This window comes from Physeter macrocephalus, chromosome 18, assembly GCF_002837175.3.
Source record: "Physeter macrocephalus isolate SW-GA chromosome 18, ASM283717v5, whole genome shotgun sequence".
Lineage (NCBI taxonomy): Eukaryota > Metazoa > Chordata > Mammalia > Artiodactyla > Physeteridae > Physeter > Physeter macrocephalus.
The window spans coordinates 55,326,114-55,351,415 of NC_041231.1; the positions used below are offsets into that span (position 1 = coordinate 55,326,114).

The following is a 25,302-nucleotide window of genomic DNA, read 5'->3' on the forward strand; positions in this document are numbered from 1 at the left end:
TGTGTGTAAGTGTGTATATATATGTTCTTACATATAGCTACTGTTGTGTATCAGAGCTGTTTCCATAGTGTCGCTGTCATTTACTCTTAAGATTTTAGACAGAAACACTCTGCATACTATATAGTACTTACTGCCTCCTAGCTTATCTCTGAAGGCCCAGTCAAAGCTGGGTCTTGAAATGGGCATCTAATGAACCCTGAACCCTTGCACGCATGAGTGTGTGTGTGTGTGTGTGTGTGTGTGTGTGTGTGTGTGTAAATGTGTGTAAATGTGTGCATATATGTATTTTCAAATATATGGACTGTATACACATGTGTAATGAACATATATGAGGATAAGTGGATTTGTGGAGCATGTGTGTGTATTGGAGTGAGAGCTATCCTAGACTGTTACAGGATTTACAGTCCTGTCAAATAATAAATGACTATTTAATGAATTTTGGTTACTTATAAAGGAATCATGTAATTTAAACAGCTTTAGAATGACTTAGTTCTTAATTTTGGCATAGACAAGTTATTCCCAGGAGAAGGTCCCGAATGCTTTGTGCTAGAAACAGCATTGACTGACTGGATATCTGTAGCTTTGCACAGAGCAGTGGTCTCCAACGATAGCATGCATTGGGATCACCTAGAAGGCTTGTCAAACATGATTGATAGAGTTTCTGAGTCAGTGGGTCTGGAGCGGGGCTGGAGAATTTGTATTTCTGACGAGTTTCCAAGTGATGCCGATGCTGCTGGTCTGGGGACCATGCTTCAACTTTTTATTACTTTGAATATTCAGGCAAATATGTGAGCATCCCCTCACCACCACTTCTTATAGACAGATTTCCTCAGAGGAGCGTTGACATATAGGTGGGGCTGTAGCCATTCTTAGGCCATACTTGGTCACTCCTAGTAGCCTCCCCTTCAAGCTCATTGCTCACCTTTTGCCTCCGGAGCAGCTGTTGCTAAAGAATATTTGCCATTGTGTAATACCATTGTGTAACATAAAGAAAAATAATTCTGTGTAGTCTTAACTTCATCAGTGAGGTAGAAATTGGAACAAGTACTGATGCTTTAGAGTGTCGGTTTTTGTACTGTTTTGAATCATAGAAGTACAGAGTTTAAAAGCTGTATTTGTATTTTCCTGGTTATGCCTGGGCAGCTGTCCTTCTCAGCTCTTAGGTAATGAGAAAACTTAAACCTCTAACTTAAAAAAAAATTATTATTAAATATTTATTTATTTGGCTGCGTCGAGTCTTAGTTGCAGCATGCGGGATCTTTCGTTGTGGCATGTGGGCTCTCTAGTTGTGGTGCGCAGACTCTGGAGCGACGGGCTTAGTTGCCCCACAGTATGTGGGGGTCTTAGTTCCCTGACCAGGGATCGAACCCACGTCGCCTACATTAGAAGGCAGATTCTTAACCACTGGACCACCAGGGAAGTCCCTAAACCTCTAACTTTGTGGAGTAAAAAAACTGTAGTCCCAATATGGAGCCACAGAAAGGGGAGTAAGCAGTTGCCTGTCCCTTTGGGCAGGGATCTGGCTGGAAGAGGCTGCCCCTTGTCCAGTAGCCCCAGCTGAATCCATGATGCTTCCCCACCATGATATGAGTGACACGACTTCTTGTTTTTTGTTTATTTTTAATAGGAATATCTTACTATTCATTTTTATTTATTTAATTTTTTTTGCTGTACGCGGGCCTCACACCGTCGTGGCCTCTCCTGTGCTCCGGACACGCAGGCTCAGCGGCCATGGCTCACGGGCCCAGCCGCTCTGCGGCATGTGGGATCTTCCTGGACTGGGGCACGAACCCGTGTCCCCTGCATCGGCAGGCGGACTCTCAACCACTGCGCCACCAGGGAAACCCTATTTAATTTATTATTATATTTTGGCTGTGTCAGGTCTTCGTTGATGTGCACAGGCTTTTTCTAGTTGTGGTGAGCGGGGGCTACTCTTTATTGTGGTGCGTGGGCTTCTCATTGCAGTGGCTTTTCTTGTTGTGGACCACGGGCTCTAGGCTCACAGGCTTCAGTAATTGCAGCACGTGGGCTCAGTAGTTGCGGCACGCAGGCCTTAGAGCATGCAGGCTTCATTAGTTGCGGCACGCAGGCTCTAGGGCACGTGGGCTCAGTAGTTGTGGCTCATGGGCTTAGCTGCTCTGTGGCATGTGGGATCTTCCTGGACCAGGGATCGAACCCGTGTCCCTTACATTGCCAGGTGAATTCTTAACCTCTGTGCCACCAGGGAAGTCCCATGAGTGAGACTTCTGATCTTAAACTGTTGATTTATTCCAGATCAGCTTATTGGTGCTATTAGATCAGAAACACCTGTTCATATGGAGGCCAAATTCTACTTGGAACACCCTGTTAATTAACCGGTATTAGCTACCTTGAAAACAAGTTTTAGGTCCTAGGAAATAAAGTAGCATGTCTGTTGGATTAAAAATACTGTTAAATGATTGACGCTTCAAAAAAGAAAATATGTTTTTTGGTAAGTTCATTTTACACTTTGGTAGATTTCCTTGAGGTTAGCTTTGGATCTTGTTATAGATTAAAGTTCTGTATTAGGACCTTAGAAATAAATGCTTTGAACTTAACCAAGGTGGATCTGTCACACCTTGGGCTCCGTTTTGCTCTGGAGTCCATCTTACACTCTATATTCAAAGGTCAGTGGGGACATGAACTCATAGCACTTATATTTTTCAATTCTGTCAGTGCTTTTGCTTTTCTAAGCCAAGAAAGGAGTAAACAAATCCAAACGTGACAGGTAAATTCAGAAGATAAAGCTAAAAATAGGACTAGTAACTTTTAGAGTATTGCAGTTTGTGTTAACTTTATACTTCGTTGGTAGTGGGACCTTTTTAATATTTCATTTGGAACCTAGACTAACATTTCAGGAAGTTGTTTTATTAGGAGAATTATGGAGGGGGATCAAATAGAAGGAGAAATTGAACCAATAAAAGTCTGGTAGTATATCAATGGATATTGCCATTGAGTAAAACTTGGTGGGGAGGGATTTCTAAATAGTGAGAGACATGGGATAAAACTGAAGAAGGAAGAAAGCTGGGACATATATAGTTTCCAACAGGGAAATCATTTGAAGCATAATAAGTATTACAGAGCCTTTTTTAAAAACCTGCTTTTGACTTCAGAAGAATAAAAATCTATAGTGCTTTAATACAGGAGCAGCCAAGCCTGAGATCTGTTCGTGGAAACAGATTGAACTTTATATTGAGCACAGAAATATCCTAAGGTTGAGGAGGAAAAATAATACAAAAGAAGATAAGGCACATTGAGATTTCTTCCTTTGATCTTTTTCAATCCTTAGAATTTTGAGTTTTTGAGTACCACAAGGGAATCCTGGCGAGAGAAGTTCTCCCTCCCTCCTTATGCATTTGGTCCACCTCCCATCTCACAGGCTGTTTTTTCTTTGGGTTATTCTCAGATTTATAAATCAACTTGATAAAATGTATGCAATCACACTCCTTGATTTTCTCTCTTAGATCTGCTTCTTGTGATCCGAAAATCTGGAGTAAATCTGGAGTAACCCTCAGCTGCTCTTTCTCTCACACTTCAATTAATATACCAGAAAATACATAAGCTCTACCTTCAGAATCTTTCCAGAGTGACAACTGCTTCTTAAACCATCTCCACCTCTACTGTCCATAGATGAGAGTGACTGTTTCCCTTTAGCCACGACATCTCAAACTGAGAGATTCATGCTAATCTGATAGGTAAAAAGCCATTTCAATGTGGCTTTAACTTGCATGTCTCTGATGGAGTTCAAATGTCTGAATGTCTTTTTTTTTTTTTTCTTGGCCGTGTGTCGCTTCTTGCAGGATCTTATTAGCTCCCTGACCAGGGATATAACCCGGCATCCTGGCAGTGGAAGCACGGCGTCCTAACTGCTGGACCACCAGGGAATTTCCAGAGGTCGAATGTCTTTTTCTTTCTTTTTTTAAAAAATAAATTTATTTATTTATTTATTTTTGGCTGCGTTGGGTCTTCGTTGCTGCGCACGGGCCTTCTCTAGTTGTGGCGAGTTGCAGTTGTTACAGAGCTCGGGTTCTAGGTGTGCGGGCTCAGTAGTTGTGGCACAGGGGGTTAGTTGCTTCGTGGCATGTGGGATCTTCCCAGACCAGGGCTCGAACCCGTGTCCCCTGCCTTGGCGGATTCTTAACTACTGTGCCACCAGGGAAGCCAGGGAAGCCCTCGAATGTCTTTTAATATGTTTAAGAACTGTTGGCTTTCCTTCTTTTGTGTGAAGTACATGTTCATGTCATTTGCTCATTTTCTGCTGGGGTTGTTGGACATTTGTTAGCAATTTTGTAAGAGTTCTTCTCCTTTGGTACTAGGGAGATTAGCCCTCTGTGACTAATGTGAGGTGCATATATTCCCCCTCTTGCTAATCAGAATCCCTGAGTCAAAAGATGCAGTATTTAACTTGTTAACAGGTGCAGGCAGACTACCTTTCAGAAAGAGTTTATCAGTTTACATTTCCCCACATTTTATGTGCTTATTTCTCCCCCATCTTTACCCACTTGATTTTTTAAATTAATTAAACGTTTTTTTGTTGATCTGGTAATCAGCACATTTTGTTAATTTTTGTGTCCTAAATTTTTGAGGTTGAGTGTAATTTCAGATATGTAATGGTGTATTTATCAATGATATCTATTCATTTGCTTTTTAAAAATCTTTTTTTTATTTTTTAACTTTTTAACTTGAAGTATAGTTGATTTACAGTGTTGTGTTAAATACTGCTGTACAGTAAAGTGATAGTTATACACACACACACACATATATATATATATATATACATTCTTACACACATATATATATATATATATACATTCTTTTTCATATTCTTTTCCGTCATGGTTTATCACAGGGTATTGAATATAGTTCCCTGTGCTATACAGTAGGACCTTATTGTTTATCCATTCTATATATACTAGTTTGTATCTGCTCATCCCAAACTCCCAATTCACCCCTCCCCTACTCCCCCTGCCCCTTGGCAACCACAAGTCTGTTCTCTATGTCCATGTTTCTGTTTCATAGATAGGTTCATTTGTGTCATTTTTTAAAGTCTTTATTGGGGCTTCCCTGGTGGTCCAGTGGCTAAGACTCCATGCTTCCAGTGCAAGGGGCCCGGGTTCGATCCCTGGTCAGGGAACTAGATCCCACATGCTACAGCTAAGAGTTTGCATGCCCCAACTAAAAGATCCCACATGCCACTACTAAGACCCAGCGGAGGTCTTATTTTTAAAAAAAGTCTTTATTAAATTTATTACAATATTGCTTCTGTTTTATGTTTTGGTTTTTTGGACGTGAGGCATGTGGGATCCTAGCTCCCTGACCAGGGATTGAACCCACACCACCTGCGTTGGAAGGCAAAGTCTTAACCACTGGACCACCAGGGAAGTCCCCTGTGTCATATTTTAGATTCCACATGTAAGTGATATCAGGTGGTATTTGTTTTTCTCTTTCTGACTTACTTCACTTAGTATGATAATCTCTAGTTGCATCCGTGTTGCTGCAAGTGGCATTATTTTGTTCTTTTTTATGGCTGAGTAGTATTGTATTTTATCTATTTACCACATCTTCTTTATCAATTCGTCTGTTAGTGGACATTTAGGTTGTTTCCACGTCTTGGCTATTATGAATAGTGCTGCTATGAACATAGGTGTGCCTTTATCTTTTTGAATTATAGTTTTGTCTGGATATATGCCCTGGAGTGGGATTGCTGGATCATATGGTAATTCTATTTTTAATTTTCTGATGAGTCTCCATACTGTTTACCATAGTGGCTGCACCAGCTTACATTCCCACCAACAGTGTAGGACGGTTCCCTTTTCTCCACACCCTCTGCAGCATTTGTTATTTGTAGACTTTCTAATGATGGTCATTCTGACCTGTGTGAGGTGGTACCTTATTGTACTTTTGATTTGCATTTCTCTAATAATTAGCTATGTTGAGCATCTTTTCATGTTCCTACTGGCCATCTGTATTTCTTCTTTGGAGAAATGTCTCTGTAGGTCTGCTGATTTTTCGATTGGGCTGTTTGTAAATTTGGTGTTTATGAGCTATTTATATACATTTTGGAAATTAAGACACTGTCTGTTGCATTGTTGGCAGATATTTTCTCCCATTCTGTAGGTGGTCTTTTCGTTTTGTTTATGGTTTCCTTTGCTGTGCAAAACGTTGTAAGTTTGATTCAGTCTCATTTATTTTTATTTTTATCTCTGTTGCCTTGGAAGACTGACCTAAGAAATATTGGTACAATTTATGTCAGAGAATGTTTTGCCTATGTTCTCTTCTAGGAGTTTTATAGTGTCATGTCTTTTAAGTCTTTAAGCCATTTGAGTTTATTTTTGCGAACGGTGAGAGGGTGTGTTCTAACTTCATTGATTTACATACGGCTGTCCAATTTCCCAACACCACTTGCTAAAGAGCCTGTCTTTTTTCCATTTTATATTCTTGCCTCCTTTGTCGAAGGTTAATTGACCGTAGGTGTGTGGGTATATTTCTGGGCTCGCTGTTCTGTTCTTTTGGTCTGTATGTCTGCTTTTGTGGCAATACATCACTGTTTGATTACTGTAGCTGTGTAGTAGTGTCTGAAGTCTGGGATGGTTATGCCTCCTGTTTGCTCTTTTTGGCAATTCTGGATGTTTTATGGTTCCATATCAATTTAGGATTACTTGTTCTAGCTCTGTGAAAAATGTCATGGGTAATTTGATGGGGATTGCATTAAATCTGTAGATTGCTTTGGGTAATATGGCCATTTTAACAATATTCTTCAAATCCAGGAGCATGAGATATCTTTCCATTTCTTTGAATCATCTTCAGTTTCCTTTATTAATGTTTTATAGTTCTTAGCGTATAAGTCTTTCACCTCTTTGGTCAGGTTTATTCATAGGTATTTTATTTGGGGGGTTGCAATTTTAAAAGGTATTTTTTATGTTCTCTTTCTGATATTTCATTGTTGGTGTAAAGAAATGCAACTGATTTCTGAATGATAATCTTGTATCCTGATACTTTGCTGAATTCGTTTATACTATGTTGAATAGGGGTGGTGAAAATGAGCATCCTTGTCTTTTTCCAGATTTTAGTGGGAAGGCTTTCAGCTTTTCACCATTGAGTATTATATTGGCTGTGGGTTTGTCATAAATGGCTTTTATTATGTTGGGATATGTTTCCTCTATATCCACTTTGGTAAGAGTTTTCTTTATCATGAATGGATGTTGAATTTTGTCAAATGCTTTTTCTGTGTCTTTTGAGATGATCATGTGGCTTTTGTCTTTTGTTGATGTGGTATATCACATTAATTCATTCTCATATGTTGAACCGTCCTTGTAACTCTGGAGTGAATCCAACTTGATCATGGTATATAATCCTTTTTATGTGTTGTTGGATTCGGTTTGCTAATATTTTGTTGAGAATTTTTGCATCTATATTCATCAAAGATACTGGCCTGTAATTTTCTTTTTTCATGGTGTCTTTGGTTTTGGTATCAGGATGATGGTGGCTTCATAGAATGCACTTGGGAGTGTTCCCCCTTCTTCAGTTTTTTTGGAAAAGTTTGAGAAGGATAGGTATGAGTTCTTCTTCATATGTTTGGTAGAAGCCATCTGGTCCTGGACTTTGTTCATAGGGAGTTATTTTTTTTATTGCAGATTCTATTTCACTTCTAGTAATCTATCTTTTCAAATTATCTATTCTTTCTTGATTCAGTTTTTGTGGGCTGTATGTTTTTAGAAACTTTTCCATTTCTTCTAGGTTGTCGAATTTGTTGGCATGTAATTATTCATAGTATTCCCTTATGTTTTTTTGTATTTCTGCAGTATCAGTTGTTAAGCCTCCTTTTTCATTTGTTACTTTGTTTATTTGGGTTCTCTCTCCTCTTGTTGAGCTTGGACAGCAGTTTGTCGGTCTTGTTTATCCTTTCAAAGAACCGGCTCTTGGTTTTATTGAATTTTTTTTCTATTGTTTTTTATTTTCTTCTTAATTTATTTCCTCTCTGATAGTTATTATTTCCTTCGTTCTGCTGACTTTAGGTTTTGTCTGTTCTTCTTTTTCTAATTCTTTTAAGTGATAGGTTGTTTGAGATTTTTCTTGTTTCTTGAGGAAGGCCTGTATTGCTGTGAACTTCCCTCTGAGAACTGCTTTTGCTGCATCCCATAGATTTTGTATGGTTGTGTTTTCATTGTTATTTGTCTTAAGGTATTTTCTAATTTCCTCTTTGATTTCATCATTGACCTATTGTTTTTTTTAGTACCATGTTGTTTTGTCTCCATGTAATCGTGTTTTTCTTTTTTCATTTCTTTTTCTGTGGTTTATTTCTAGTTTCCTGCCATTGTTGTCAGAAAAGATGCTTAAGATAATTCCTGTACTCTTAAATTTGTTGAGGCTTGTTTTGTGCCCTAGTATGTGGTCAGTCCTAGAGAATGTTCCATGTGCACTTGAAAAGAATGTGTATTCTGGATTTTTCGGATGTAATGTCCTGAAAATATCAATCAAGTCTAACTTGTATCATTTAGGATCTCTGTTGGCTTATTGATTTTCTGTCTAGAAGATATGTTCGTTGATGTCAGTGGGGTGTTAAATTGTTGTATTGTCAGTTTCTCCCTTTACGTCTGGTTAGTCTTTGTTTTATGTATTTGGGTGTTCCTTTATTAAGTGCATATATGTAAAATCCTCTTCTTGTATTGATTCTTTTATCATTATATAGTGTCCTTTTTTATCTTTCTTTATGGCCTTTATTTAAAGTCTGTTTTTTCTGCTATGAGTATTGTGACCTCAACTCTTTTATCATTTCCATTTGCATGAAGTATCTTTTTCCATCCCCTTACTTTCAATCTATGTGTGTCCTTTGCCCTAAAGTGGGTCTCTTGTAGGCAGCACATTGTAGCCTCTTATTTTTTAATCCAGTATGCCACTCTTTGTCTTTTGATCGAAACATTTAGTCCATTGACATTTAAGGTAATTATTGATAGCTATGTATTGGGTTGGCCCAAAAGTTCATTTGCTTTTTTTCTGTAAGCTGGCTTTAGTATTGCTTAGTTATCTTTAACTTCATTCGAAACAATTTTGGTAGACTCTATTGTGACAGCTATCATATCAGCATGCATTTAAAAAAAAACATCAAAATTGGTGAATTTTTGTGTAGCTATTTTAATATTGAAGATGGGAGAAAAAAGCAACATTTTCAACATATTATGGTTTATCATTTCAAGAAAGGTAAAAACGCAACTGAAAAGCAAAAAAACATTTGTGAAGTGTATGGAGAAGGTGCTGTGACTGATTGAACATGTCAAAAGTGGTTTGCGAGGTTTCGTGCTGGAGATTTCTTGCTGGACGTTGCTCCACAGTCAGGTAGAGAGGTGGAGGTTGATAGCGATCAAATTGAGGCATTCATTGAGAACAATCAGTGTTATACCATGCAGCAGATAGTCGACATAAGCAAAATATCCAAATCAAGCATTGAAAATCATTTGCACCAGTTTGGTTATGTTCATCGCTTTGATGTTTGGGTTCCACGTAAGTTAAGCGAAAAAAAACTTCTTTACTCTATTTCCGCATGTAATTCTCTACTTAAACGTAACACAACCATTCTGTTTTTAAAACAAAATGTGACAGGCGATGAAAAATGGATACTGTACAATAATGTGGAATGGAAGAGATCGTGGGGTAAGCGAAATGAACCACCACCACCAACCGCACCAAAGGCCGGTCTTCATCCATATAGGTGATATTATGTATATGGTGGGATTGAAGGGAGTCCTCTATTATGAGCTCCTTCCAGAAAACCAAACGATTAATTCTAACAAGTACTGCTCCCAATTAGACCAACTGAAAGCAGCACTTGACAAAAAGAGTCCAGAATTAGTCAACAGAAAACACATAATCTTCCATCATGATAACGCAAGACCGCATGTTTCTTTGATGACCAGACAAGAACTGTTACAGCTTGGCTGGGAAGTTCTGATTCATCTGCCCTATTCACCAGACATTGCACCTTCGGATTTCCATTTATTTTGGTCTTTACAAAATTCTCTTCATGGAAAAAATTTCAATTCCCTGGATAAAAGGCATCTGGAACAGTTCTTTACTAAAAAGATAAAAAGTTCTGCAAAGATGGAATTATGAAGTTTCCTGGAAAATGGCAGAGGGTAGTGGAAGAAAATGGTGAATACATTGTTCAATAAAGTTCTGTGTGAAAATGAAAAATGTATCTAATTTTTACTTAAAAACCAAAGGAATTTTTTGGCCAACCCAATGTTTATTACCATTTTAAACCTTATTTTCCCATTGATTTTTATTTCTTCTCTGTCCCTTTTTCTTTGTTCGTGTGTGTGTGTGTGTGTGTGTGTGTTCTGATGATTTTTCTTTTGTATTGATATTATACTTATGTTCTCTTCTTTTTGGTTTTTGTGAATCTGTTCTATGTTTTTGATTTGTGTTAACCCTGTTTTTCAAGTATGTTAACACCTTTCTATATCTATTTGCCTTAGACGGATAGTTATATAGGCTCAAACACATTTTAGGGAGAACAAATTCTACATTTTCTTCCCTGCCCTCCATTTTACAATTTTTTTTAAATTAATTAATTTACTTATTTATTTTTGGCTGCGTTGGATCTTTGCTGCTGCAGGCAGGCCCTCTCCAGTTGCAGCAAGCAGGGGTCACTCCCTGCCACGGTGCACAGCCTTCCCATTGCAGTGGCCTCTCCTGTTGCGGAGCACAGGCTCCAGGCGCACAGGTCTCAGCAGTTGTGGCACGTGGGCTTAGCAGCTGTGGCTCACGGGCTCCAGAGTGCAGGCTCAGCAGCTGTGGTGCACAGGCCCAGCTGCTCCACAGCATGTGGGATTCTTTCAGACCAGGGCTTGAACCCGTGCCCCCTGCATTGGCAGGCGGATTCTTAACCACTGCATCACAAGGGAAGCCCCCATTTTACAATTTTGATGTCCTCTTTTACATCTTCATGTTTATCCTTTTGCTGTTCATTGTGGTTATCATCACTTTCACAGAAATTTTTTAAAATCTGTACTGGCTTATTTAAGTGATTTATTTTCCAGTTGTGATTTTCTCTTTCCTATAGATTCTTCATTTCTATTTAGGGAAGACCTTTTAATATTTCCTTTAGGATGGGTTTAGTATTTAGTATTCTTTTAGTTTTTGCTTGTCTGAGAAATTCTTTATCTCTTCTTCTATTCTAAATGATAATCTTGCTGGATAGAGTATCCTAGGTTACACATTTTTCCTTTTCAGAACTGAATATATTGGGTTGGCCAGAAAGTTCGTTCGGGTTTTGCCATAAGATGGTACGGGGAAACCTGAACGAATTTTTTGGCCAACCCAATGTCTTGCCACTCCCTTCTGGCCTGCAACGTTTCTGTATAGAAACCAGCTGATAGTCTTCTGGGGGTTCCCTTGTAATGAACTCTTGCTGCCTTTAAAATCCTGTCTTTAAGTTTTGCTATTTTTGTTATAATATGTCTTGGTGTAGGTCTGTTTTGGATTTATCTTGTTTGGGACCCTCTGTGCTTCCTGTACCTGGATATCTGTTTCCTTCTTTAGGTTTGGAAACTTTTCAGCCATAATTTCTTCAGATACATTTTCAGTCCCCTTTTCTTTTTCCTCTTCTGGAATTCCTATTATGCAGAGGTTGGCATGCTTTATATTATCAAATAGGTCTCTTATGTTACTTTCATTTTTTTTTTTTCATTTGGCTTTCTGTCTGCTGTCTTGATTGGGTGGTTTCCATTATTTTATCTTCCAGTTCACTTGTTCTTCTGCATTATTCTTTCTGCTATTCATTGCCTTTAGCTCAGCTTTCATCTCTGCAAATGAGTTTTCTGATTTTTCTTGGTTCCTCTTTATAGTTTCTAGCTGTTTTTTTTTACAGTAATCTGCATTTCTGTCAATAGCCTTTCTTAATTACTTCAGTATTTCCATTGCCTCTTTTTTGAAATCGGTGTCTGTTAGACTGAAGAGGTGTGCTTCATTGTTTGTTCTTTCAGGGTAATTCTGTTGGTCTTTTAACTGGGAGTGGTTCCTCTGCTGCTTCTTTTTACTTGTGTTTATCTTACTCTGTGAGTTTAGGAGAAACAGTTACCTACTTTGGTCTTAGAGGGCTGTTTATGTGGGGGTGTCCCTGTGTAGCTTGTACGTGTTTAATATATTTGTTACGAGGCTGTTTTTAGTATGGATGCCTGTTACCTCTTTACTCAGCGTGTGCTGGTCATTACCCCCAAGAGGGGCGGGGTATGCAGATGCCACGGCTGGTGTCTGGTCTGGCAGCGGCTCAGGCACACCCCCAGAGCACGCAGTGGGGGCAGTAGCAGCTCGCGACCACTCCTGGGGTCTGGGAGGGTGGCAGCAGGGGCTCGTGACCACTCCTGGATATTCATTTCCGTTTTTAAAGAAGTTATTGTTTATTCTTTTTCCAGGTTCAGATCCATTGTTAAGTATGCTGCAGATTTAACTTTTTAAAAAATCTCTCTTACCATAAGGGTGTTTTTAGTTTAATCTCTCTCAGTGTGTTGAATGAATTTGACTGTTCCTTAGTGGTGTATACAGCAGTTGTTTTCCTTCACCAGCCTTGGAGTGATTTAGTTGTATTTTGGTAACTTATGTTTTGACCCTATGATCTGTACTCTTTGTATATTTTTGTAAGCCCAGTGGAGTGTGGGCAAGGTATTGGTAGTTTTATTATAAAGAGCCTCAACTTCATATGGTACTAGAAGCACTCTTTAATTACTGCTAATTTTCTGCATATCAAATTATGCTGTCATTTTTATTATTTAATGACAGATAATCCAAACATCTTTTTTGTGGATTTGGAGCATATTACTAACTTTTGGCAGCAGCTTATTTTCCTAATTAAATAGATTGGTGTGTGAGTTTCTATTCGTGTTTTTTTTATGGACCCTAATTGAGCAGTGACAAGATGTGAGTTGGGTTCATTGGACACAAGGGAGAAAGCTCCAGGATTAAAATTTGACCTTGGTTTACACAAAAACCTGTCCACAAATGTTCCTAGTATCATTATTCATAATAGCCAACAAGTGGAAACAACCCAGATGTCTGTCACCTGTTGAATGAATAAATGAAGTGTGGTGTATGCATTCAGTTGAATAATTTGGCCATAAATAGGAAAGACTGACACATGCTACAACCTGGATGAACCTTGGAAACATTATAAGTGAAAAAGCCAGTCACAAAAGGCCACCTGTTTTGTGATTCCTTTTATATCAACTGTCTAAAGCAACCAAATCCCAAGAGAAAGAAAGTAGATTGATGAGTGGTTGTGAGGGGCTGGAGGTGGGTGGATGAGAAGGGACTGCTCACGGGTATGAGTTTTCTTTTTGATGACGAAGGTGCTCTAAAATTAATAGCAGTTTTGGCTGCACAACTCTGCATTTACTAAAAACCAGTTAATTGTGCACTTTAAAAGGGTGAATTTTATGGCACGTAAGTTATATATCTCAATAAAGCTGTTACGAAAAATTGATCTCAGATAATGAGTGTGAGAGGGTCACAGAGGAAAGTAAACTGACTGAGGAACTCTTCAGTTTTCTTTGAGAGTGGAAGAAGGAAAGGATATGATTTGCAGGGAAGAGGAAGATTAACCTGAGTTTGCTTCTTTAGAAATTAATATTGGGCAGTCGTATGTTTGAGTTGAATTTTTGTTACACAGAGTGATGTTCTTTATATGGATTGTTTTTGATACACAATTTTTAAAAATAGGTCAGTCTTATGAAATTCGCATGCTGGATAATCGGAAAATGGGAGATGTGCCTGAGATCACTGGAAAACTGGTAAAGGTAAGGACCATCTGTTTAAATTCCTAAAAGATACTGCAGTGACTCACAAAAGTAGCAGTTTTGCTGCAAGAGTTTTGTTTTTTGTTGCAGGAGTTATTAAAAAATTATTTAATTTCACTTTAAGAAAGTAATGGCTATATTAAAACTCTTTTGAGCTATATTTTGTTTACTCCTCTGTAAAATAGGAATTATAGTAATTACTGAGTGAAGTAAATGTGAAGGCCCTCTGGAAACAAGGCGCCATAGAAAAGTTAGTTGCAGCTAAAGGAGGGAGAAAAACCCACTACCACAACAAAAACTTTGTTTCTCTTTAAAAGATAGTGTGGGGGGAAAATACAAGTGTTACTTTGAAACTTTTATTTCACCTCTTAAAATTTCTCTAAGTAAAATTTGATCTCTTCACTTTACTGGTGTATCTGAATGAAGAGTCAGTTATTCCAGGCCTAGGAGGCACAGCCAACCCATTCCTTTTAGGATGTGTCTTCAGACCCATCCCCGGCCCCTGCAGTGTCATGCAAAGTGGGTCCTTCTAGCCTCTACCTGTCACGCACCACACAGTATCATAAACTCCAGAGCATTACAAGGCAAGGGTTATGGAAGAAGCTTAATTGGGAAAAGGGAAAACTTCATTGTGGCTAACTGTTAGCAAGGGAGAAGCAGGATGAGTTCTCTTGGTCCTTCCATCTTCCTGCAGAGAGGCCTCTTGGGGCCCGAGTGCTGCTGGGCCCTCAGTGTGGAGAGGCATTCCATTAGAAAGACCCATCCCTTTTCAGACTGGCGAGCATGGGGAAGGCAGCCTGCGGGGGAGTGGACAGCAGTACTAATGCTAACAAATTAGGCTTGTCCAGAAAGCAGCTGCTCAGCACTGGAGGCCTGAGAGTCTTTGGGATATTTTAGTACTCCTCCCACTCCTGGGGGCAGGAAGCTCCCAATCCTGTGAGAGGTTCTAGTCCCCAGTGGATCATTGTCTTGCGAACCTGGAGTAAGCTCCCAGGTTTCTTCTGACTCTCGGGGCTCCCAGCATTCTCAGAACAGAAGGAGAGAGCTTATTCACCCATTCTCACGTGTGCCATCTGAACATGGAGTCTGTCATGTCTGTGTTCCATCAATGGGTTTGATCATTTCCCTAAAGCGTGGGTCAGATGGCCTTTTTTTTTTTTTTTTTTTGGGGGGGGGTGGGGGTATGCGGGGCTCTCCCTGTTGTGGCCTCGCCCGTTGTGGAGCGCAGGCTCAGCGGCCATGGCTCACGGGCCTAGCTGCTCTGCGGCATGTGGGATCTTCCCGGACCAGGGCACGAACCCGTGTCCCCTGCATCAGCAGGCGGACTCTCAACCACTGCGCCACCAGGGAAGCCCAATGGCCTTATTTTTTTTATTCCCTCCTATTGGCTTTCTCACCTGTATTGAACACTAATTAGATTCACCCTTTTAAAAAGGCATCAGCACTGTTCCCAGTAAGCAAGCCCTATTGAATTGGTTATGCTCTGCTGGACTCTAGTGACAAATAGCTATGGTTTGGTCAAGGAGCAAGAGCTCTCATTTTCCGAGTCTAGGAGGCTTAGCAGTGTTGAAGATTCTCTCAGCATGTCTTGCTCCCAGCTGGTCATTGTCAGACAAGTATTGGCAAATCTTTGCCAAATTGTACCACACCTGGTTAAAATTCAGCCTAGTGTAATATATTGTTTAAGGGAAGATGTGGGTGAACTCTTTGGTCATTGTGAAAGTCACAGGGTTACTTTTTAAGAAGTCTTAGTTTTATCTTCCACTTGATAAGCCACATGTCTGATTTTTGGTGGATGTGCCAGAATACATCCAGTACATCCTGAGAGCTTGCCTGAGATTCAGAGGTATAGTCTGCTACTGCCAGAGACTACAGAGTAACTTTCTTAAAGACCACATGCTTCTTCATCTAGAGGATCCCTAAAATACTCTGCAGCCATCTACAGTTTAATTTCCTGACCCTATGATCTTTGACTCTGCTGTTGAGGTGGGGGGGGGTCTTCGGGATCAAATGCTGCTGATCAAAGGAGCTTTGGAACTTCTTGACCTGCTTAAAATATTCAGTGATGTGCTTTCTCTGATTGTTCTGTTTCTGTCATATTGTTAGGGCCCCTTTATCTGTGGCTGATTCTCTAGATGTATTGTCTCCTTTTAGTCAGAACTTCCAGATAACAACTTTTTCCCCTTCCATTTAAGAGGTTTTCTTTTATATCTTACCAGTTCTTAACTATGGTCCTCCATATTCGTTATTGTACTGTCTTATGTCTTAGTCTGACCTAGAATGGGGTTTAGTAAAGCACTTAAAACTAATACCTGTATTCTCATACTATTTTCATCTGAATTCGTGGATTTGATCTGGTTCTTACTAAATATGGAAGAATCAAAATCATGACATTTTCTGTGCTGCATTTCTGAGAGATCAACCTGCTGGTGAATGTGAACCAAGAGCCACCACTGGCTCAAGCACCAGCTCTGTGTGAGGGCTTTGCTGCCAGCAGGCAGCCGTGTGAAGTGGGTGCTGGTGGGGAATTGGGTGTGGGTCAGAGTGGCCACTGTGCCTTTATAGACGTCCACAGAGGTCCTAATGACTGACTTGGCCTCTTTTTAAACTATTTCAAATTACAGTATTTCTACTTTTAAATGGTTCCCTTCAAAATATTTATCAGCTATATTTTGGACAGCATTTTGGGGGTGCGGAAAGCAGGGGCACTAAAGATAGTATTTATATGTATCGCTAACAAGTTATTTCCTGTTCAAACCAGCAGAGCATCTACTGGAAATAAGATTATCTTACTGCATTATAGTCTGAGAAACAGTTATTTATAAATGTGTCAGAAACACTAATTAGTGCAAATCTGGTATCTGAATCCATTTTGATGACCTGTTATCCTGTTCTTGGAATGGAACAGCAGCTGGCAGCCCAAACCTGTGGGAGGTGAGGGAGGGATGGGTGGAGAGCAGAGAATGGCCTAGAGTTTGTGGAGTAGAGTTAAAGCCTTCCCTAGGAATGAACCTGAGTGTTTGGATGAAGTTTACCTGTGTTTTATCTGTTTTGTTTTGTTTTTCCCTTGCTTACCTCAGATAACCTCACTTGCAGGTTAAATAGTTGAGGATGAATTTTGCATATAGGTTCTCTTTTAGGGGTGGTGGGCAGATTTACCCCCCTGCCCTTGACATTTTTTTTCTGGGGGTGGGGGTGGCCGGGCCTCACAGCACTCGGGGATCTTAGTTCCCCGACCAAGGATCGAACCCCAGGGTCCGCTGCAGTGGAAGTGCAAAACCCTAACCACTTGGGCACCAGGGGGTTCCCTGATGTTTTCTTTATAGAAATATAGTTCTTACTAATTTTTTATGGACATGGACCTTAATTTTGAATTACAGTATCAAATATTTTAATAAAAATTTAACCTAAGAATCCATTTTATTTGCTCTTGTTATTTATGAGTTATAATTCTTTGTACCGGGACTTCCCTGCTGGTCCGGTGGTTGAGGTTTCACCTTCGAATGCAGGGGTTGTGGGTTCAATCCCTGGTCGGGGAGCTAAGATCCCACATGACTCATGGCCAAAAAACCAAAACATAAAACAGAAGCAATATTGTAACAAATTCAATTAAGACTTTAACAATGGTCCACATCAAAAAAAAAAGTTTAAAAAATGATAGTAATAATTCTTTGCACCAAATAATTGTACCCATACCCAGGTATCCAAGAACAAAACAGTGTTTTATAAAACACTTACAAAATGTTTAAAGCAGAATTTGTTTTTGTATGCTTTTCTATTATAGGCTAATGCATAAGAAGTGAAAACACTTCTGCTTTTTAGCTGGAACAATTTAAAAGTGCTCATTTCCCCTACTTATTCCATAGAGCATCATAAGAGTTGTATTCCATGACAGACGGCTCCAATATACAGAACATCAGCAACTTGAAGGTTGGAAGTGGAATCGCCCAGGAGACAGACTCCTCGATTTAGGTACAAGTGGCCGTCAGAAGACCACGGAGAGATGAGGCAGTTGTTAAGCTATACCTGTTAATACGTTAGCACCACACCATGTGTGATTGCGTGGAGAGTTTTAGTCACCTGTGTGGCTTGAGTTGTTTTATGTATGTATGTGTGTATTTTAACATCTTTATTGGAGTATAATTGCTTTACAGTGTTGTGTTAGTTTCTGCTGTATAACAGAGTGAATCAGCTGTATGCATACGTATATCCCCATGTCTGTTCCCTCTTGCATCTCCTTCCCACCCTCCCTATCCCACCCCTCTAGGTGGTCACAAAGCACCGAGCTGATCTCCCTGTGCCATGCAGCTGCTTCCCACTAGCAATCTGTTTTACATTTGGTAGTGTATATATGTTTTTTTTTTTAGATTCCATATATATGTGTTAGCATACAGTATTTGTTTTTCTCTTTCTGACTTACTTCACTCTGTATGACAGACTCTAGGTCTATCCCCCTCACTACAAATAGCTCAATTTTGTTTCTTTTTCTGGCTGAATAATATTCCATTGTATGTATGTGCCACATCTTCTTTATCCATTCATCTGTTGATGGACACTTAGGTTGCTTCCATGTCCTGGCTGTTGTAAATAGAGCTGCAGTGAACATTGTGGCACATGTCTCTTTTTGAATTATGGTTTTCTCAGGATATATGCCCAGTAGTGGGATTGCTGGCTCATATGGTAGTTCTATTTTTAGTTTTTTAAGGAAACTCCATACTATTTGAGTTGTTTTATAGTTAAAAATGAAGTTGTTTTTGGTGCTTAAAGAAACTGAGCTAGGAATTTTATGAGTTTTAAACCATTTATTTCATTTTTGATTGGCACCATCCGTCATAGTCTTAGTAAAATGAAATAGAATCATGGTGGGAGAAAGTATGATACACATTAGGTGTGTTTTTATGTTGAAGTGATTGACCATGGAGAACATTGAAGGGAAAGTTCAGCAGGGAGGTATAATAATTTCATTAGAACATAATCAGTAGATTGTAACCTTTTAATCATTCATAGTTTTGTTTCTGTGTCACTTCTTTTTAAAATACAGATATTCCAATGTCTGTGGGAATAATTGACACAAAGACAAATCCAAGCCAGTTAAATGCGGTTGAATTTCTGTGGGATCCTGCAAAACGCACATCTGCTTTCATTCAGGTTTGGATTTTTACATTATTAGAGGCATACTAGCCTCGTCATTCAGAAGGCTGTGGGGGAGCTTGAATTCTTGATACGTGATATCATTTTCTTTAAATGCTTATTTGTAAACTGTCTTGTAATGTTTTTTATACACACACACACAGACACACACAACACACTCTGTTAAGTCAGAGTTAATCTACTAAATTCATCATTTATAGACTAACCTGTAAAGACAACCTTGATATGTAAAGCATTATTTAAATGTCACTTTTACCACTGGTAGTAACAATAATCAAAACTTCCATTCTTCTTAAATGCATTTCTCTTGAACAAAACCTGCTGTTTTAAAGGATATGATTGAAAAAAGTGTAGTTTTAAGATTCTGTCTAGCTTTATTTAAAAATATTTTAATACTGACATTTTCAATCCCCCACAAAAGTGAGAGGATAATAATGAATCCTCTTGTGCCCATCTCCTGGCTTTGACAGTTATTAGTAGTTTCCCCTTTTTGGTTATTGGTGGAATACTGTAAAGCAATGCTCAGGCATTTCATTTCACCCATGAATACTCAGTTTTTATCTCCTAAGACAGGGCTCCCTAACCCCTGGGCCACAGACTGGTAGTGTCCATGGCCTGTTAGGAACCGGGCCACACAGCAGGAGGTGAGTGGCTGGCGAGCGAGCGAAGCTTCATCTGTATTTACAGCAGCTCCCCATCGCTCGTGTTACCACCTGAGCTCCGCCTCCTGTCAGATCAGTGGTGGCATTAGATTCTCACAGGAGCACGAACCCTGCGGTGAACTGCGCATGTGAGGGCTCTAGGTTGCACGCTCCTTATGAGAATCTAATGCCTGATGATCTGAGGTGGAGCTGAAGCAGTGATGCTAGTGCTGGGGAGCGGCTGCAAATACAGATTATCATTAGCAGAGAGGTTTGACTGCATAGAGACCATAACGAATCAATTGCTTGCAGACTCATATCAAAACCCTATCAGTGAGTGGCAAGTGAAAACAAGCTCAGGGCTCCCACTGATTCTTCATATGGTGAGTTGTATAATTATTTCATTATATATTACAATGTAATAATAATAGAAATAAAGTGCACAATAAATTTAATGTGCTTGAATCATCCCAAAACCATCCCCACCCCACCCCCAGTCCATGGAAAAATTGTCTTCCATGAAACTGGTCCCTGGGGCCAAAAAGGTTGGGGACTGCTGTCCTAAGAGATTAGTTTTTGAAAAACAAATATGGTATTATTATATGTAAAATAAAATCAACAGTAATTCTAATAGTGTGTTCAAATTTGTAAGTGGTGAAATTAAAACTACTGAGTTAGGTAATCTTTATATAGAAAAGGAAAATCACTTAATTGCTGACTGGCCAAAGTAGGCTATGATTTGTGTGAACTATAGAGAATTTAGTACTTTGCATTTTCCTGGTCTTCCAAGTAGTATCCCCCATCGGCTAATAATCAGTAGGGCCATGGTTCATATTAGTTGAATATTTTCTCATATTGTTCATCTGACTGGGTGACTGGTTATGTGGTGAATGAGAGCGATGGAAGAGCTGGCCTTACCTCTCAGGTTGTGTACAGTCTTGGTGCAGAAATCAGTTTTAACCTTGAGTCCTTAGAAGAGGGGGTGTGTGTAGTCAGAAATTACGAAGGTCTTGTTAATGACACTGTGCCATGCCCTGGTGCTGTCACCATGGTGGTGTTGCGAGAGTGGGCAGAAGTGGTGGGAAAATGAGTACTGCCCTCAGGATCCTCTGTGAACTGTGAAGCGTTGACAGGAGAGTTCAGATGGATACAGGTGGAGTGAGGAGTGGGCTTGGTGGACTGTGGAGGCTCCCCAGGCAAAGGATCACGAGTTGATGACCGTAGGAACAGCAGTGAGGTGACTAGCTGGCTGGAGTTGGGGTGATGGCAGTAGAGGGCAAACGGCAGGGGCTCTGAGTAATGAGGTGATGATTGCTGTGGACTGAGCCCCACGCAAGGCTGAGGACCGTGGGTCCAGTCTGGGGTGGGGGTAGGGGACAGACACAGGAAGCTACTGTACTGATGCGCTCATCATCAGAGCAAGTCCTGCCTTCGAGGAGGGCACTGGAATGGGGCAGAACTCATTCCCACAAAGTTCAGGAGGGCTCAGCTGGATTTGTGAAAGGAAAGTCATACATGTTTAAAACAGTTAGAAATTCACGATAGACACCTGAGTAATATGTGGGAGTTCCTTTTAAAGGATCTTGAATTTATACCTGTGGCCCGACATCTGAAAGGGAGCAAAGTAGAAGGGTAATCAGTGGACAAGACTTTGAATCCATTTCAGCCTGACTCATTTTCTAGGTACACTGCATCAGCACAGAATTTACTCCCCGGAAGCACGGAGGTGAAAAGGGAGTGCCTTTTAGGATCCAGGTTGACACGTTTAAGCAGAATGAAAATGGAGAATACACAGATCATCTACACTCAGCTAGCTGCCAAATCAAAGTTTTTAAGGTAAGAGATGGAAACTAGGCTTTGAGGAAGTGAGGCCCAGCGTTGCTGGTAAAGGTGTTTGTCTGAAGCCTGATAGATGAAAAAGTCTACTTTGTTTTTAAGCCGAAAGGTGCAGATAGGAAACAAAAAACTGATCGAGAGAAGATGGAGAAGAGAACCGCTCATGAGAAGGAGAAGTACCAGCCGTCCTATGACACCACAGTCCTCACAGAGGTAATGCGGGCACCATTCCGGTTCTGAGGAGAAGCCGAGCTCTGCACTCTGGCACCACCTCTGAGGATGAGTTTGGCTGCAAAGGGTCTGGGAAGATTGGGTGGTAGACTGACATAATGTTCTTGGTGAAATTTGTGGGGAGAATATTCTCTTTAAATTTGGGGATTTTAATAGATTTGTTTCCTGGGTGGGATCGTGGACGAAGATGCTGAAATCCCAATCAGGTCTCAGAAACAGACCTTAAAATCCTTGGAGTTGATAGAAATTATGTTGGGGCCCAGAATGTCCGATGTTTGTCACTGCTGGGGTTTTGCATCTTCCTTACCTTTGAATCCTGCTAGTCATACGTTTGTTTAATCGGACGGCAGAGGCATAAACAGGGTATTAGATCTTTCTTTGTATAATGAAAAGACATTGATCCCAATCTTTGGTGTTTGTCCAGATGAGGCTTGAGCCTATAATTGAAGATGCAGTTGAACATGAGCAGAAAAAGTCCAGCAAGCGGACTTTGCCAGCAGACTACGGTGATTCTCTGGCAAAGCGAGGCAGTGTAAGGGCTTCTGCTTCTCTTTTCATTGTGCAAGAAACCTTGTGCAGTGTTAGATATAGGACCAACTTCCACTGAAAAGTAAAGCCAAATTTGTTTTTGATGTCCTTGTCTTGATTTAATTTGCTTTTGTTTAGACTTCCTGCTTTCTGTTTGTTCCTCACTGAGGAAAATTTCCTAAATCTAACACTTTCAAACAAAGTTGACCATATTGGGTGGTTTTGGAGGGAAAACAAGTGACACTCAGAAATGTGTTCCCTCCCTGTCTCCTTCCTTTCCTCCCTCCCTCTCTCTCCTTTGCACATACACTTCCTTTACGAGCACTGAAATTAATTGAAAATACTTTCTTTAGTAAAATAGTTATTTTTGTGTAATTAAAAAAGGTTTTTGCTTTCTCGTGTGTGTAACTGATAAGAAAATGTCACGGATATTTGGAGAAATGATGGCAGCAAGCTTGACGTTAACATACGCAGTACTTTGTGTCCCATTTCCCTGCATGTAATGTAAGAATGTGTGTCTGCTTTTAAAAGCCTGATTGGCAGCACTGGTAGAAAAACAATCCTTGACTGCATTAGTGTTTCCTCTTGGCACCTGCATTGTGACCTTATGCTTCAGGCCAGCATAGGACACCTTGCTACACTCAGCCTGGTTCCCCGCTGTAGTCCAGGGGGGTTTTGGTTGAATATGAACTTTGCCAGCTTATTAAGTAGAGCAGATCTTTATTTTATAACACAGTTCTTCATCAAACAGTTGACAAAGGGTTATCTTGTTATATAAACTTAGATCAGCTATATACCAGCAGTAAATGTAAACAGAGAACATTAAATAATTTTTTAAAATAACTTATCATACATATTAATGGTTACTGTTTCATCATTGCAGTGTTTGTACTATCAAGGTGCCAGAAATGGAGTTTTCACTCTTACACATGTATCTGTAATTATCTGTAGACTATGAAAGCCACAGGCATTACCACAGGAACATTATTTCCAAATTAAAGCACTGAGTGAAAATATTTTAAATACTTCCATATGCATTTAAATAATATATGCAATAAAACAAAATGTCCTCTCTGAGGGGCGGGGGAGCACACCATGTTGCATTTTAAGTGGGCTTTTTTGATTCAAATCAAAAGTTGTATGGAACAGTTGTATACTCCTTCCCCAAAACGCCCGCCCCTCCAGTTTTATGTTTTTATTCTCCTAATTTCCCAGCTGAAGACACACAAATGGTTCTTAGTAAACTTTTTTGGGGAGACACTGGTAATTCAAATCACTTTTCCCCTTTTGTTATAAACTAATTAAAAGGAATGGTTCTGATAATTTGTAAATTAAAGAAATCTGTTATAGCCCAGCGCTCATCCGAAGATGCAAGTCTAAAGTATGCAAAACGTCAGCAGTTCACTGGCCTGGGATTTCACATCGTCCAAGTGTGCATTGCTTGCTTCCCCAGGGCTGCATTTGGTTTGGTTAAGATACTTCTAGGGGTGGTTAGAGCTCTTCTTGGAAACCTGTTCATTAAAAGCAAGGTACAGATTAATCCCTTAAAAAAGAACATCCACAGCATTTTATATATTTCTTCAAGCACCTACAAAAGAAGGCCAGCATTTCTTACAGTTCTCTGATAGTTACAATTGGTTTTCAGTAGAAAGGGTATCCAGACTTACCTGTCAAAGCTACATGGCGCTGTGTGAGATGGTCCTGCACTGAATAGAGGTAGCACTGTAGGTTCCCACGAGCCACAGCACAACCAAACCCTTAGTGTCTCTGTTGGTCTTTGCATCTGAGCTGTATTTCATTGGCTCAAATCTGGGCTGCCAGTGTCTACAGTCTGCAGTGAGTCCTCATTTTCTAATCTACCTGGGGAGGGACTTTGTTCATAGTGCACCAGAGCTGCGACTCTACAAGTCCAGGCCAGATATCGCTGGAGCCGTGATGAATCAGTACCATTGCTTACTTTTAAAGACAGGGAAGAATGACAAGGTAGAAGAAACACTGAAAATATTCCTTGGTATGCCTGTACTCTCCTGGGTCAAGACTGTAAGAGAAACTTACGAAAAAAGCAGGTGGGAGAGTCTTGGTGTTTCATCCAGCCTGGCCATTGAAGAACTTGGAATCCATCATTTCTAAAAGTAGAGGCCTCCTAACAGGACCAGTTTTCATTGAATGCTAGTTTTCCTGTGTTCTCTGAATTGAATCTCCTATTTATTGGGCAAGTTTTAGATGTCAAACAGCCCTGCTTTTCTACTGCTAGAAGAATCTAGATGTGTAAAAGTGAAATAGGTATGTTTATGGAGTTTCAGTAAATTTGGTGTCTTTGCTGTATCACCTGCCATGCTCACTTGGAGCTTTTGATGGCTTTATTTCCTCAAACAGCTGGCAATAATTACCAAAGCAGATCTGGGGAGACTTGATGATATTGAAAGGTCTATACTGTTTTGATGTGCGTGTTATGCCATGTTGTAATATTTTGTATCTGGGGAGAATGGTGTAGCGGGAAGACCTTCCAAGTAGTAGAGGAGACCATGAGCGTGTGACACCTGCAAGTGAGGAGACCTGCCAGGCGGCCCACAGCGTCTTGGTTTCCTCAAACTGTGTAAGCTGGGGAGGTACTACTTTGTAAATTGGAAAGAAAAACAAAAGACCCTAGTTTAAAAAGAATGGGGATTGTGTAAAACGTCATTTATAGTGAAATTGGTACAACATGCAGAGAGGGTTTAGCAATGCATTCCAGCCAAATTAGATTTCTTTTTTGAAAGTTGATAATAGTTGAAACATTAAGTCTGCAGTCATTTTCCACATTTCTGAGGGGATACCTAATGGGTTTGTAAAGAATGTTGAGATTATGGGATTTCTGTTTTATTTTCTTTGTACCCATGCTTTTTTTTTTTTAATTTATTATTTATTTTTGGTTGCATCAGGTCTTTGTTGTTGTGCATGGGCTTTCTCTAGTTGCAGCGAGCAGGGGCTAGTCTTCGTTGCGGTTTGTGGGCTTCTCATTGCAGTGGCTTCTCTTGTTGTGGTGCACAGGCCTCAGTAGTTGTGGCTCGTGGGCTCAGCAGCCATGGCTTGTGGGCTCTAGAGCGCAGGCTCAGTAGTTGTGGCTCACG

At 40.0% G+C, this 25,302-nt stretch overlaps 2 protein-coding genes across 4 annotated transcripts in view; one reads left to right on the top strand and one right to left on the bottom strand.

Moving 5' to 3' along the window:
- Nucleotides 1-25,302, top strand: part of UBP1 (upstream binding protein 1) — a 69,028-nt gene that overhangs the window by 29,280 nt on the left and 14,446 nt on the right. Inside the window, exons 1-7 of one of the 3 annotated variants that reach the window (XM_055079807.1) lie at nucleotides 5,228-5,430; nucleotides 13,729-13,805; nucleotides 17,672-17,777; nucleotides 18,847-18,953; nucleotides 21,281-21,433; nucleotides 21,536-21,646; nucleotides 22,089-22,196. In XM_055079807.1, the coding sequence (XP_054935782.1) occupies nucleotides 13,749-13,805; nucleotides 17,672-17,777; nucleotides 18,847-18,953; nucleotides 21,281-21,433; nucleotides 21,536-21,646; nucleotides 22,089-22,196 (642 nt within the window). In that variant the 5' untranslated portion in view covers nucleotides 5,228-5,430; nucleotides 13,729-13,748. Of the gene's footprint in view, nucleotides 1-5,227; nucleotides 5,431-13,728; nucleotides 13,806-17,671; nucleotides 17,778-18,846; nucleotides 18,954-21,280; nucleotides 21,434-21,535; nucleotides 21,647-22,088; nucleotides 22,197-25,302 lie in introns of those variants that run through there. The other 2 variants (XM_024116492.3, XM_024116493.3) reach the window with 2 other exon arrangements.
- FBXL2 (F-box and leucine rich repeat protein 2) overlaps nucleotides 22,204-25,302 on the bottom strand; it is a 95,825-nt gene continuing 92,726 nt past the window's right edge. The window contains exon 19 of the mRNA XM_024116495.3: nucleotides 22,204-23,703. The gene's annotated coding sequence lies outside the window, so the exon portion shown is untranslated. The remainder of the gene's footprint in view (nucleotides 23,704-25,302) is intronic.